We start from the raw sequence: 16,112 nt of genomic DNA, 5'->3' as shown, positions 1-16,112 counted from the left end.
ATTATGATTTGAAACTTGAATCTTCACAACCAGAGGATGCTTCCATATAAATATCACTAATCATGGCTTTGCTATTCTTGAGAAGAAGATTTTTCCATATATATTTCTATGTAAAACTTTGATCCCCCATTGTCACATGTGGCCCCACCCTATCACCGGTGGTCATGATTTGAACAATCTGCACCATCTGAGGATGCTTCCATTTAAATAAGACCAATCATAGTTTTGCAATTCTTGAGAAGATTTTTAAAGATATTTGCCATACATACCTTTGCAAACTTGAATCGTCCAATGTGTCCCCACCCTACTTCCTGGAGTCATGATTTGAACTAACTGAATTTACACCACCTTAGTATGATTCCAAATGAGTTTTTTTTTCTCGGCGCAGTGGTTCTTGAGAAGATTTTTAAAGATTTTCCCAATATATTCCTATGTAATTCCCTGATCGGTCGATATGGTCCCAACCTACCTCTAGGGGTCATGATTTGAACAAACATAATTTCATCTTTGTTGGCCCAGTTGTTCTTGAGAAGATTTTTAAAAGATTTTTCCTATATATTCCTTTGTAAAACTTTGATTGGCCATTGCAGCCCAACCTTACCCCCGGGGGTCATGATCTGAACAATTTTGAATTTACACTACCTGAGGATTAGTCCGAAATATCTTACATTTTCCAGGTATTTTCACAATTTTGATATTTTACTTGCCAGGAAAATATCAAAATCGTAAAAAAAAAAGCCTGGAGAACGTCAGATATTTCCGACTACCTGAGGATGATTCCATAGGAGTTTCATCTTTCCTGGCTCAGTGGTTCTTGAGTAGATTTTTTAATGGTGTCATTAATTTTTCACTTATTTGTTATTATCTCCCCTTACAAGAGGATATGGCCCTTAATTTGAACAAATTTAAATTCCCTTTACCCAAGGATACGCTGTACCCAGTTTAGTTGAAATCGGCCAAGTAGTTCTTGAGAAGAAGATGAAAATGTGAAAAGTTTACATCGACAACGACGCAAACGACAACGTACACATTTTGATCAGAAAATCTTACTTGAGTCTTTGCCAAGGTGAGCTCAAAATTCCACTACAATGATCCAAACATATGCTAAATTATATCATTTAAAGGTACCATATTAAAATTCTATAAATTATTAATGATAGTGTTTTTACCGACTTGTAAAACTGACTTGTATTTAACAAAATATTGACAAGTAAATTTTTTAACAGAAGAATTAAAAAGGAAAATTTCTCTATAATACAATTTCTACAGATGTGCACCACTTGTTTATTTGTATTTTCTCTTGTGTAAGAAATTTAAATCTTTAAATATAATGGTTCACTATGGAATATGCATATATTTTCATAAAAGCTGCTAAGGCCTGATTTATAATGTTCTAAAATGTGTTTTGAAAGCCATAATTATCCAAAAACATGGACTGCTCTTTTTACATAGTTACAATAAAAATAATATAAAAATTTCTCGTGATAAGATCAATTCAATTAAAAGCTTACAAGATTCTCTTTTGATGTCATCAAGTGAATCTTATGATCTCCAACACGCTTTCAGTTCTTCAAGGTTTTTAATATCGACCACAAGAGCGATTAACTATAATATATTATATTAGGTTGTGTTTGAAGCTGCATATTGGGAAATTAGATTATTTAAAAACAATTTTAAATTAAATTTTAATCTAATTATTTCAATTGCTCATTTCTCATCAGAGATTAAATAATTAATGATAAAATGGCTTACATCAGGTACTCCCCAATATAGAAGTGTGTAACGTATGATTTTTCAGGATCATAAACAAAAGATACAGTATTAGTGAAAAGTTGTGGGGGTGGTAAATTGTTTGTTTGTTTGTTTTTTTAAGTATGCTTAGGCTGTAAATGACAAAGGTATATTTTCCTACACTTTGTTATGTTATCTATCACTTCTGTGCATCATATGTCGGCATAAGTCATAGGCATAACAAACGACACATACACCGGTACATCAGCATCTGGTTCATCTGAAGAGTTGATTCTTTATCCCTGATTTTCATGTAGATCATTCAATTTGATGAACAAATGTACAGAAATTTTATTTCGTTGCATAGAAGAGAGCCTGTAACACCATCTGGCACTTTCCTTGAAAATACTAGTACTAGTTTTCAATGCTAATATTTGTTTGTGACTGGTTTGGTATTTTGCAAGAATTTTAATTTTTATTACTCTACTGGTCGGAGACTAGAAGAGCTTATGCGATAGAATGAGTTTTTTTGATTTTAATGAAGGGTGTTGCCTTGGTTATTAAAAATAGAAAGGATGAATGAAACTTAACGCCGTGTTTTGGGTCTTTTTTGGATGATTCTGTTGCTTTTCTTAACCTCATTTTAATTTTGTATATTGACTACAAAATTCTATTTTTCCTGTCCCCGAAAAGAATAATGAGAGATATACAGTTTTTGCCCTGTCTGACTGTCTGTTTGTCAACAAACCTTTTAAGCACACCCATACCTTTTGAGTGGGTGGGGCTTTGGCTTTCATATTTCACAGATATACAAGTACTCCTTTTGACAAAACCTTCTTAGAGTACCACCAAATTTGAGCTCTTGACCTTGGAGTTTAACCCATTTTTACAGAAAATGACCAAACGTAAGCCTAGGCCATAATTTTTGAACAATTTGCTAGGGCTTTCATACTTCACACGTGTATAGATTTTGACAATGGTCTTTCAATGGCTTTAACTATTTTTGACCTTCATTGACCCACTTTTTAAAATGTTTAACCTTGGACATACGTTTTGAACAGTTAATACTAGGGATTTCATTCATGTATTTCACACAAATCAATAGAGCTAGTCTTTGATTGACCCACTTTTTAAAATCTTCAACCTTGGCCATAAGTTTTAAACAGTTAATTAATATGGGTTTCATATTTCACACAAATCAGTAGAGCTAGTCTTGGCAGTGACTTCTGGTGTTTTTAGTCTATATATGTGATATCTCCTTAGAAATCGCTGTGAATGAACTTGATAAGCTAGTCTTCATTTGAATGAGGTAATCTCTGCTTCTAATTTTAAGGTTGTAGAGGTGAACGGTATATTAAAGAGAGAATTGGAAAGATTCCAGTGCCCCCAAACCACGATCATTTCACAGGGTTTTGAAGAAGGTCTTGGTCTTCGTGAACTTCTCTCTTTGATATGCTTAAACTTAATCGTTTATAAGTACATGTATTTACATATTGCTATTATATTGTGATAAATAATCATTTTAGAACATCAGAACAATTAAGACTAGAACAAATTAAGACTTAAAAATCATATTTGAGAAGCATAAAATGAAAATTGTTCCTTGTACGAAACATCTCCAAATTCAATACTTCTGAATTAAATCATCTTGAGAGTCTTTCTCACGTCAAAAGAGCGGATATCCTACAGTTTTTGGAATTGCTGAGTGTTCTCATTTCATGACATTTCAATGTTAAGGCCCAACAGACGTTGCACCCGTCGGACGAAACCAAATATAATCGGCAACCTTGAGAAAATCATGTAACCTAAACTGATGATGCTCCGTACTGCTGAAGTTCCCCATTCATTGCTGAGAATGGCCAGGATACCAAGTTGTAGAGCGTTCGCTTTGTGATTGGAAGGTTCATTTTTCCTTCTCTATAATTGCCCTACACAAGTGATGAAAATCTCTGTCCTGTGTCACAGTCGGCGTTTGTATGTTTGCACTATAGTGAATCCGCACTGCTCAGTTACCCTGGTGTCGAGTAAAGGTCTAAATTTGAAGCCCTTAACCAGTGTACGGTGAAGTTTCTACTGAAGTGAAAAAAATGAATCGACGGTGGTAAAACAGCACACATTCTGAATGACGCTACGTAGACTACTTAGTAGAAATCTTTATATTTCTACTGGTCTTTCAGAATTTTTGTAATCAGATAACCTATTTATCAAGATTTCTTTGATAAGTCTCCTAATCTAGCGAAGAGTCTTTGATATTTTTGAAAACATCAAATTCTCCCCTTTTGAAAAACTGACAACATCTCCAGCGTGCAAAAAGGACTTCATTTTATTGCAGGATGTATCTGCGGGACCGATAAGGTCGTAGTTGATAACGAGCAGCCTCTTTCTGCTATCCGCCAAATAACTTTCCCAAATACAAGTCCACTCCTTATACGTATACAGAGAGTCTTCGTTTAAGTAATTGTCAGATAGATGCACTATGTAAAACCTCGACACCGAGATCTGCCATGCTGTCTCGTCAGATCGAACACTTCCAAGAGTCAGGTCACGTGTCGGTAGGAAAACATGAAAGCCTTTCAGGATCAAAAAAGGTTCTAGTGATTTAAGTATCCATGAATGAAGGTCTTGATTTTCTCCGTCGTAGGAAACAAACACAACACAGTCTTGGTCCAACACGCTCTGAGATGATGGTCGTTTACACGCCCTTGAGGTTCTATAGATGAGCCTTATTTCATACTTATATCTATAAACAGCGGCAGCAAATACAGCTACACATATACCGAGGAAAGAACAATTAAATAATAAAATATAAATTGAGTTATTAGATTTTTCTTGGCAATCCATGTGTGGAATGTATGTTATTATTTTCTCGGCGCTGATTCCAACCATACACTTAAAAGCAAATCCTGTACTGCAGTTTCCATTTCTAGTCACCAGCCATTCATACATCCATCGGTGTGAGCAGGTACAGTTTACAATAAAATCCTGCTTCTGCAGAAAAATACACGGATCAAAACAAGAAAACTCACGCGGTATACCATAAAACTGTGCTTTTCTGGAAGTAGAAAATTCTTTTAATCTTTTCAATTTTCCTAAGGCTCCATGCTCAAAGGAAGGCAGGTTTGACAATTCCATAACAGAGACACGAGGCAAGTAATGTTCCTCTTTAATGTGAGCGATAAAGCTTCCATGGAGGTAAAATTCGATTTCATTAATTTCTGGTAGGATGTGTGGTAATCGTTGAATTTTCGACTGTGAACAGTTTATGCTCAAAGTGAAAGTCAGCTGGGTCTCCCCAGCGCTCGAATATCTTGGTGTCTTTACACAGGAACAGCCACGAGGACACAATGGTGTACCTGTGTAATCACAAACAAGCTCTGAAATCCGATCTCCGTCCAGAAAATTTATAATTAAACTTCCTTTTAAAGCTGGTGGATTCTGACAAGACATATAGAAATAAGTTCGATCTATGTGCTTTGTTAATGGTTTAAAATAAACTAGAGGCTCTGCTAATCTACAGTCACAAGTAATAGGATTATACCGAATGTCAATTCCAAAATAAATGATTTTCCCGACATCGGAAAGATTTGGAAATCCCACTTTTTTCCAGTTTGGAAGTTCTTGGATGTTATTGTATGTTGCGTCAATAAACCCTCCAGAATAGCTGACACTCTTGTTCACCGTCCACTTGTAGTTGTTAACTAGAACCTGTAAGTTGTTGTAGGAGAAATCCATCAAACAGAATGGCCTCACAATGGCAAAATCTCTGACATCAAGGGACATTAAAAAATTCCCTTTCAGAATGATAGTGTGAAAGGTTGAGAGTTCCAGAACCCCCGTCTCTATGTATGTGATCAAGTTATACGATAAGTCAACATACCCCAGATTTCTGTTGTGTATCAGCGAAGCTTTTCTGAGAGAACTGATCTTATTCCTAGAAAGTTCCAGAACCTCCAAGTTTGGGAGACAAGACAGAGATGGAATACCTGTGAGCAGGTTGTCCGAAAGACGAATCAGTTTTATGAAGGGAAAATCACATAAATTTCCTGGAAAAGTTTGCAGATTTCTAAAGGTATAATCCAAATCCATGCTCTCTGCTTTTGAACAGTGATCCCCAGATATTGTGCCATTTAGAGACAAAAGCAAATGGCATGAGTTGATATCGTAATTTACAGTACAGGCACAGTTGATCTGAAATACAGTAAAACAAAGTGCACACATAACGGGCAGCAATGATAAATCAATTATTTCCATATCAATTGCTCTTTCTTCTTCAACGTACTTATGCAGTGTAACACTTAAGTTCAAGTCCCCAGAACTGCACTTAAAAAGCAGACGATTTAAAATGAATAAAGTGCATGCACGGATACCCATGGGGCGAATATCAGTTGACATTGTATTCTTACTGAGAACAAACATACTACAAAAAGAAGTTCGCCTAAAACTGGGTATTTAAAATTCAACAAATTTACCTCGCTGGATGACTTAATAATTTCCTGATAATTTATTCATACCAGTGAATGCATGGATATTACTGTAATATATATGATGTAATCAATGGCCTTGTGTATATTGAATTAAGAGAAATATTTAAAACTATTCTAAATTTACAATATGTTTTGATCCGATATAGCTGAATAAAATGAGATAAAAAATATAAAATACATAGCCCAGGAATTGAAAATTCACATGATAGTATGCAATACTTTAAATTTAATTCAATTTTTAGAAAAATCTTTCTAATAAGGCCGAAATTAAAAATATCTTTGTTTCCCCTAACCCGACCCTAAATTCTCAAGTTGGGTCGGTAGGTAGGTAAACAATTTTATTTTCTGACAGCAGCTTTTGAAATACATTCTAAAATTTAATGGAAAATTACCTTAAGTTTATAAATAAGAATAGTACAAAAGAAAGCAATTTGTGAACAAAATGCTAAGTATTGTAGATATGCCGTTTAAAAGCAAATTTCATGATTTATTAATTCACAACTGTTATTTAGTTGAACTTGTGAAATATCTCAGGCCATTAAATTTATATCAATTGAAATAAAACAGACAAGATAAAATAAACAAGATTCTCAAATACGCAAAGACAAGACAAATCTTCCATCAGCCTTCAGAGCTTATAGACGATCAATGTATTTTTTTGAGGGCGATGAGATTTGCAGTGGTTCTGGAGCATTTTGCTTTAGAGTTAAGAAGTAAGTGGCTAATTTTAAATCGCAGGTTCAAATCTCAATGAGTAACGTTGAAAACGGTCCTTTAAAGGCACGTCTTAATTTGGAGCAATGGAGAAATGTTTAAATGTCGTCCTAAAAAATCTCGAAGGGATTAAAAGCAAAGAAACAACCGATCTTCAAGGGCCTAATTAAAGAAAAATACACTGGACGTCTCAGGAAGCTGAATCAAATTTTAAAACTATTTGGAAAAAATATTTTAACAATATTTAATTGAACGAAACCGAATCTACAAATGATAAAAGTGCTATACAATGTCACATTCAAGACGTTTTACCACTAAATAAAGTCATGAAGAAAGGACATCTGAATAATATTTATCAGGATGAATATGCAGACATATTTACAACAACTCCTATGGTTCCATAATGGCATATAGTAAACACAGGAATATAGATGAACTGCTTATTAGATCAAAACTCAAAATTAAATAAAATGCAGTGAAATTGAATGAAGTGTTCACTAGGTGGGCCTCTCATCTACTCATGAGGCGGGTCTTACTATGTATTACATACCTTAAAATTCAAAGACAGGTTTTTGTTTGTTTGTTTGTTGTTTAACGTCCCTTTCGGAAATTTATTCACTCACATGGAGACGCCAAGGCACCTCCGAAACACTCTTAATTAGTCATGGTAAATTCTATTATCGAATTGTTTTCAAGAGTGAAGAATTCCAATTAGCTAAAAGCATAAGATTGAGACGTCGCCATTGTTTTATGAAGAGCTAATGCCTTGTAATCACATCTGGACGTCATTTTGTTTCCAACAAATGCTTGAAAATCACAGTAGAACAATGTCGGCCGTTATGATAAAAACTGATATTGATGAAATTGTATTTTATAAAACTTGGTTAATAATAAAAAAAATATTTGAATCATCTTATTTAAAAAATCTTTTCAGTCGGCGCGATTTAACTGGGTCGGTCGCGTTAGGGGAAACAAATGTATTTTTTATTTTGGCCTAATTGAGAAGGACACATGTTATAATGTGTCAAAATGATCAAGGAATTAAACCGACAGTTTTTTTAAAATATATTTTTGACGAGTAAAACATATTCATCACAAAAAAATTAAATTAAAAGAATCAGTAGATGACGTCAAAATATTTCTCCTTTGAACATGGATTAAGAGTTATTTTGCATTAAATAGCAGACATGGCATGTAGATAGCATAAACGCTTTCTTAAATGTAGCTTCCAAAATGACCAATATCTGTAATAAAAAACAATATAGCGGATACATTATAAGGAGGCTGGGGGGTCAACATATAAACCATCGGGTATAGCTGAATTTTTTTTAGATTTGATATCTTAAGCTTTCAGACATCACTTGGCAAAGAAATATTTCATACATTTAAATTTTAAAATTTCATCACTTTTGTATATCTCTATATCAATGGAGCGCTTCTTCTAAAGGAGATCAATATAATCTAAAAATGGCCACAACCACCCAGCCCTCTTAAGGATTTTAATTGATTTTTCTTACAAACATAGGTAATCAGAGTTTACAGACCTAACCTCAACGAATGTTGCCTTTAAGTAAGACAAAACTCGCATTAAAGAGATAATCTAGAAGTTTACATCTCAGGCCGAAATTAAAAATATCTTTGTTTCCCCTAACCCGACCCTAAATTCTCAAGTTGGGTCGGTAGGTAGGTAAACAATTTTATTTTCTGACAGCAGCTTTTGAAATACATTCTAAAATTTCATGGAAAATTACCTTAAGTTTATAAATAAGAATAGTACAAAAGAAAGCAATTTGTGAACAAAATGCTAAGTATTGTAGATATGCCGTTTAAAAGCAAATTTCATGATTTATTAATTCACAACTGTTATTTAGTTGAACTTGTGAAATATCTCAGGCCATTAAATTTATATCAATTGAAATAAAATAGACAAGATAAAATAAACAAGATTCTCAAATACGCAAAGACAAGACAAATCTTCCATCAGCCTTCAGAGCTTATAGACGATCAATGTATTTTTTTGAGGGCGATGAGATTTGCAGTGGTTCTGGAGCATTTTGCTTTAGAGTTAAGAAGTAAGTGGCTTATTCTAAATCGCAGGTTCAAATCCCAATGAGTAACGTTGAAAACGGTCCTTTAAAGGCACGTCTTAATTTGGAGCAATGGAGAAATGTTTAAATGTCGTTCTAAAAAATATCGAAGGGATTAAAAGCAAAGAAACAACCGATCTTCAAGGGCCTAATTAAAGAAAAATACACTGGACGTCACAGGAAGCTGAATCAAATTTTAAAACTATTTGGAAAAAATATTTTAACAATATCTAATTGAACGAAACCGAATCTACAAATGATAAAAGTGCTATACAATGTCATATTCAAGACGTTTTACCACTAAATAAAGTCATGAAGAAAGGACATCTGAATAATATTTATCAGGATGAATATGCAGACATATTTACAACAACTCCTATGGTTCCATAATGGCATATAGTAAACACAGGAATATAGATGAACTGCTTATTAGATCAAAACTCAAAATTAAATAAAATGCAGTGAAATTGAATGAAGTGTTCACTAGGTGGGCCCCTCATCTACTCATGAGGCGGGTCTTACCATGTATTACATACCTTAAAATTCAAAGACAGGTTTTTGTTTGTTTGTTTGTTGTTTAACGTCCCTTTCGGAAATTTATTCACTCACATGGAGACGCCAAGGCACCTCCGAAACACTCTTAATTAGTCATGGTAAATTCTATTATCGAATTGTTTTCAAGAGTGAAGAATTCCAATTAGCTAAAAGCATAAGATTGAGAAGTCGCCATTGTTTTATGAAGAGCTAATGCCTTGTAATCACATCTGGACGTCATTTTGTTTCCAACAAATGCTTGAAAATCACAGTAGAACAATGTCGGCTGTTTTGATAAAAACTGATATTGATGAAATTGTATTTTATAAAACTTGGTTAACAATAAAAAAAATATTTGAATCATCTTATTTAAAAAATCTTTTCAGTCGGCGCGATTTAACTGGGTCGGTCGCGTTAGGGGAAACAAAGGTATTTTTTATTTTGGCCTCAACATGCTAAATTTATGCGATTTTGATCTGACATTGTTTCCGTTACTTGAAAATAGACTTATCCAAAAACTTCAAACTAGTCACCCATCAAGAAAATGTAATTCAAATCCAGCATTTAAAGCAAGTTTGAAAGTGTTCCTCCCTTGATGCATCATCTATGCAAGTTTGTTTAAGTTAGGCCTTATAGTTTCATTATAATAGACCGCACCCATAAGTTTAACCTGGTCCATCATCTGGAAAATTTATGTCGTATCCAGCATCCGAAACAAGTCAATTAGTGTGATCCTTAGATGTATCATCCATGCAGGTTTCCTCAACATAAGGCTTATACCTATACTAAAGGAACCAGCTCTAAAAACTTAAACCTGTTCAGTCATCTGAAAAATGTAGGTCAGATCCAGCATCCGAAGCAAGCCGATTAGGGTGCATCCATAAGTGTATCACCCATGGTCAACATAGGAGTTAAGATTACTTGGAAATGAGACCTGCACCAAAAAGTTTAACATGTTCACTTATCTGGAAAATGTAGGTAAGTTTCAGCCTCTTAAACAAGCCTGGTGGTGCGCATCATTTGATTTGTCATCCCTATAAGTTTGGTCAACAAAGGGCTTAGAGTTACTTAGAAATGAGACCTGCACCAAAAACTTCAACATGTTAAAAGTTTACTCGTCCATAAACTGATAAAACGTAGGTAGACCTAGCCTCCGAAGCAAGCTTTGTAGTGTGCATCCTTAGATGCATCATCCATGTAAGTTTGGTCAACATAGGGCTTATAGTTACTTGGAAATGAGAAGTGCACCATAAAAATTAACCTGCACCAAAAAATCAATAACTTGCTCCGAAAATGTTAATCTGGCCTGGAGGCCATAAACTGCGAACAGGTATAACTTTTGAAAATTTTAATAGCAAAACAATTTTTTTCACATGTTTAAATTGAACGATTATACAAACCTTGAAATTTTTATTATGTTTGTATCATAAATGAAAAGCTTAAAATTTTGACTTGAGTTTTTGATGTCCATCAACATGTCGACAGTCGGTTTCTATGTAAAGAAAAACTATGTATGAAATAAACGTGAAACGTTTTGCTTTAACACAGTTGGCATACCCGCCATGTGTTTGAAATAAACGTGTAGAGTTTTATTACATCAAGCTTGGCATACCCGCCATTTGTTTGAAATAAACGTGTAAAGTTTTGCTATAACACACTTGGCATACCCGCCATTTGTTTGAAATAAAAGTGAAAAGTTTTGTTATAACAAGCTTGGCATACCCTCCAAATAAATACCCGGTAAAGTCTTCTTCGTAATTAAGCTTTGTCTATATTTAGAGATAACTCCTCGTTGGTCGTGTTTCTATGCCTCAGTAATCGAAGTTTCTGTTCAGTCCGTCCATCCGTACACGTCTGTCAGTCTGTTTTTCCGTCAAAAAAAAATTATAATCTTACCCATAATTTTTGACTGGATGGGGCTACGGCTTTCATATTTCATAGGTGTTTCCCTTGTGACAGGTTCTTTTTTAGGGTACCACCAAATTTGACCTCTTGACCTTAACCTTGGAGTTTAACCCACTTATACAAAAAAAATGGTCATAACTTTTGAACAGCTTGTGCTAGGGCTTTCATTCTTTACATATTTGTTCATTGTGACAAGATCTTATTTGAGTCCCACCAAGTTTGACTTTTACCTTAGAGTTTGATCCACTTTTAAGTTTAATCTTGGTCATAGGTTTTGAAAAGTTAGTACTAGGGCTTTTATTTTCACTGTGTCCCATAACCATGCTTTTGATGCAGTGTTCAAGAAAGTCTAGATCGAGTCTTTTAAATTTAGTTGTTTCAAGTCAAATACCGGTATGTGCCACTAATTAACAAAAAATGAAACGAAATGAGTAAGAAAAAATTAAATTTTTTAAAATACTTTATTTTCTAAGACAGCAATTAAAAATAATAGCAATATGCCTTTTAAGTTTAGATCACAACATCAAGGAAACTTTTCAAGAACAGCAAAGCCATGATAAATTTAATATTTAAATTGCATTGTTTATCATCTTTTGTATTAATTGTAACACTTGGATCAAGAACGTTCACAAAAATCGGGGGACTAAAAAACCACACACAATAATAAGATTCCTACTAATTCTGAAAGTATTCATCATGTCACCCAGCAGACTCAGAAACTTTGTAGCAGAAATTAAAACATTAATTTTTTTGCTACGAATGCGATATCTAGGGTTGCTACATGTCTGCTGAAGTTTTAAGCAAAGTTGTAATCTACAGCATTGCCTATTCCATTTAAGAAATGGTGTACATACATGTATATACCTTTTTTAAGAGACATTTTTATGTCTTATGGAATCTTGCTTATTCAACGGAAAAATTAGGTCAATCGGGAAGGTCAAGGGGTTAGAAATCATAGCTTGGTCGGAAATATCTTGTCATATTAAGTAATCAGAAGAAAATTTAACATTTTTGAAAAGTAGGTCAAAGTTTGAGGTCAAGGTCACGAGATAAAAAAATCATAGTGTATCGAGAAGGGTCTAGTCACAGGCACTGGACTTCTGTAATATGAAACCCCTATATCTTCTCATTCAAAGATGTGACCAAGGTTAAATTTTTGGAAATGTAATTCTGAGTTCCAGGTCATGAAGGTAAAAATCATAGTGTATTTAGACAGGTCTTGTCACAGGTATTACACATGTTTAATATGAAAGCCCAATCTCTTCTCATACAAAAATTATAGCCAATTCAATGTAATGTTTAGATTTTTAAAAAGTAGGTCAAACTTTAAGGTCAAGGTCTCGAAGTCAAAAATCATAGTGTATTCAGAAAGGTCTTGTCACAGGCAATACATGTGTAATATAAAAGCCCCATCTCTTCCCATTCAAAACATATGACAAAGTGTTTGCAAAGCTAGCAGTCTAGTCGATGGGGATATTCAGTAGTACATTATACAAGTTAACAAAGTAAATAATCGTCAGAAAATTATACACATCCGAATATTATTCTTTCGTTCGAATTTCCTCAGTGACAATTAACGTTGTAGTACTCGTTCGTTCGAATATTCTCAATGACTTGAATGTGTACACAAGCTGATGATTGTACTTAGAAATATGTTGTCATGTCTAACTTTGTCTGTAATTTGCAAGTTACAGTTTATAAGTATCTTGATCATTGTTGATTACAGTCGATCATCAGCATTACTGATTAGAAAATTAATTCTTATCTTCTCTCAGACATGGTTAAAAGTATCCCACTACTGTAGTGTACTATAGGGATTAAGGTCAGACGACACGTTCCTCAAATATATGTTTTGTATCTCTTGGTATTATATCAAAAATTATTCATATTAGCCATTCTCTTCTGATTTCTACATTGTTTTCAAAATGTTTTTTAATATAAGTACACAAAAATTTGAGTTATAGACCATTTAGAAGATTACCCATAAGGGTTATATAAGAAATATGACCCAATGGTATCTTGGCCAAATGCATGGTAAGGTACCCTATTTTTTTGTGAGGAAACTTGTTTGAGTACCCATACTTCAATGACAATTTCTTAGAAAAAATTATATATTTTTGAGGAACGTGTCGTCTGACCTTAACAAACATTGCGTGTGTTGCAAGTATTATTTCTTTTTCTTTCTTCTTTTTTTTTTTTTTTGCTGTCAAGATAATTTTTGAGATATAATATAGGGATCAGTGTTTAATGATTATTACATGTCATGATGGACGTAACTAATCACCCCAAAAACTCCTACTTATATTATTTGGAAGTATCCAAATATCAAATTACTTAATCTCTGTTAGAAAATTTGTTGATCCTCTGAAGTTTACATAAGACATGTACCCACATGATTATTGATATACCCTGGTAATCAATTATTAAAATGTTTCTTTTTTAATCTCTGAAAAACAGTCTTAAAACTTTGAGTGAAAATCAATCTTTAAATTGCTAAACTCATTTTTAGCCGGGCTCATTGCTCGTAGAGCAATGCCCGGCTATTGCGACGGTGAGCAACAGAAAATGCTGCTTCTTCACCGCCAAATTAAGAAAGACAAAAATAGGGTGGGGTCATTAAAAATCTTCTCAAGAACCACCGGGCCAGAAAACCTGACACTTATGTCGAAGCATCCTGGGGTAGTGTAGATTCTAAATTGTTCAAATTATGACCCCTAGGGGCTGGGCGGGGCCACAATACGGAATCAAAGTTTTACATAGAAATATATAGGAAAAGTCTTTAAAAATCTTCTTCAAGAGAACCACTAGGCCAGAAAAGCTGAAACTTATGTGGAAGCATCCTGGGGTAGTGTAGATTCTAAATTATTCAAAATCATGACCCCTAGGAGTTGGGCGGGGCTACAATAGGGAATTTAAATTGTCCAAATTAAGACCCATGGTTAAGAATTGCATGACCCAGTCAAATCTTCTCAGGTGAGTGATGTGGCCCATGGGCCTCTTGTTTTAGCTCTACTGGTCAGAGACCAGAAGAGCTTATGCGATAGGAAGGTGTCCCTTTGTCCGTCTGTCAAGCTGTCCATCCGTTGTCTGTCCGTGGCGTCTAGTTGTCTAGCTGTCCATCTGTCTGTAATTTTTAAAAATACTACTCCTCTGTTTTATTCTGATTTCAATATAACTTGGCACACAAGTAGACTGCACTAAGGTACATAGTGCATTGTTTTTTTTTTTAATTTCAATGAACGGTGCTGCCATGGTTACTAAAAATAGAAATTTCTGTATAAAAATTCCTTTAAAATGCTACTCCACCTACAATTTTGGTATGATTTCAATGTAATGTGGCACACAAGTATACTACACTTAGATACATAATTCTATTTAATGCTGTCTGTTGCAAAGTTTCAAATCCAAGTGCTTCTTTTTCTTTGTTATGCATACAGACCAGTAGAGCTACAGTCTCATCAGATACTTCTTTATTATCCTTTTTCATCACACAGCTACTTTCTTTTTTTCAGTATACACAGATATATACATACACATAAAAGGAGACATCATCTCATGATCTGTGGATCCATTGAAAACATTAAGGACAAAACTGTTGATAATTCATTCATGTAAAGAGTGTTGACTTGAATATTGAATATCTAAATGGAACTAAGTTAGAGAATTAATTTAATAAGTATTATATTGTATATTACTCTTTTTATTCAACTGTCAAATTTCTTAATTAAAAATTAAACTTAAAGGCTTAAATAAGGATTTTTTTCATTATTTTAATTAGAACAAGTTCTTTAATTTATTTTTCTCTTACATAATTGATAAACAGGCATTTAAGGTCATGCGCAATGTAGTTTGCACTTTATTGGGTTCTTCCCTGGAGTTCAGTAGTTCCACTAAAGGAAGGACCTGTGTGCAATATTTTTATTGTCTATATATGGATTTGTAAATCTCCTCTAAAACAGTTTTGATGAAAAAAAAAATCTGGAATTTATGTTTTGTAATTTTTGTACATTTTTCTTTGAATAATGCAAAAATTTTCAAACTTTAATATCTTTTCAAAATCCCTGGAAATGCATGCTGATTTTTTGTCTAATTTAAAAATATGTAATATGGTACATGTATTATAAGTTTAAATATAGAATTTCTTGAAAAATTATCAGTAGGTAAGATACCTTGCATATTTCCTTAAATGTAAAATGAAGGGATGTGTACCTTTATTAAATGAACTAGGGAATTCATGAAGTGTGCATATTTATTTAATAGTGTTTTATTTTTCATGCACTATGCCTAAAGGCAGATATTTTTTACCGGGTGGTAAATTCCAGGTGAGGGAGGGGCTTATTCCGTACAGGTGTGAATGCCTTGGAAGCTACCAGTCTACCTGTGGCCATCTGTCTCCTAATTCCTATACACAAGATGTGGTTTAATACACAGTGAAATACCCAGATGTCAAACTTTACCTGTGTTGGGGTTTTGAGAAAATTTTGAATTAATAGAGGTAATACAAACTTTCTCTATAATCTATATTGATTTATTTATGAATGTTTGAAAACACCCCTACCCATTTAAAACAATTATGATGATATCATACTATAAACTCAAATATTACAACAAAGATTATTTTAGATGTTAAAGTATGTGTTAATAAAAAAAATAAATA

The 16,112-nt window shown here is 33.7% G+C and overlaps 1 protein-coding gene across 1 annotated transcript; it reads right to left on the bottom strand.

Annotated features, from left to right (window-relative positions):
* Nucleotides 1-2,733: 2,733 nt before the first annotated feature.
* On the bottom strand, nt 2,734-6,087 carry LOC134238416 (uncharacterized). The gene has a single exon (XM_062720541.1). It carries the CDS (start codon nt 5,980-5,982, stop codon nt 3,964-3,966), a length of 2,019 nt encoding a protein of 672 aa, XP_062576525.1. The 5' UTR covers nt 5,983-6,087; the 3' UTR covers nt 2,734-3,963.
* Nucleotides 6,088-16,112: the final 10,025 nt, after the last annotated feature.

Source organism: Saccostrea cucullata, unplaced genomic scaffold (assembly GCF_032062105.1).
Source record: "Saccostrea cucullata isolate Sc308-1 unplaced genomic scaffold, CSIRO_AGI_Scuc_v1 ctg607, whole genome shotgun sequence".
Classification (NCBI taxonomy): domain Eukaryota; kingdom Metazoa; phylum Mollusca; class Bivalvia; order Ostreida; family Ostreidae; genus Saccostrea; species Saccostrea cuccullata.
The sequence above is the reverse complement of the archived record's forward strand: the minus strand, read 5'-3'. Positions and strand labels throughout refer to the sequence as shown.

Coding starts and splice junctions, on each gene's coding strand:
- LOC134238416 (XM_062720541.1), bottom strand. CDS start 5,982: ATGGAAATAATTGATTTATCATTGCTGCCCGTTATGTGTGCACTTTGT.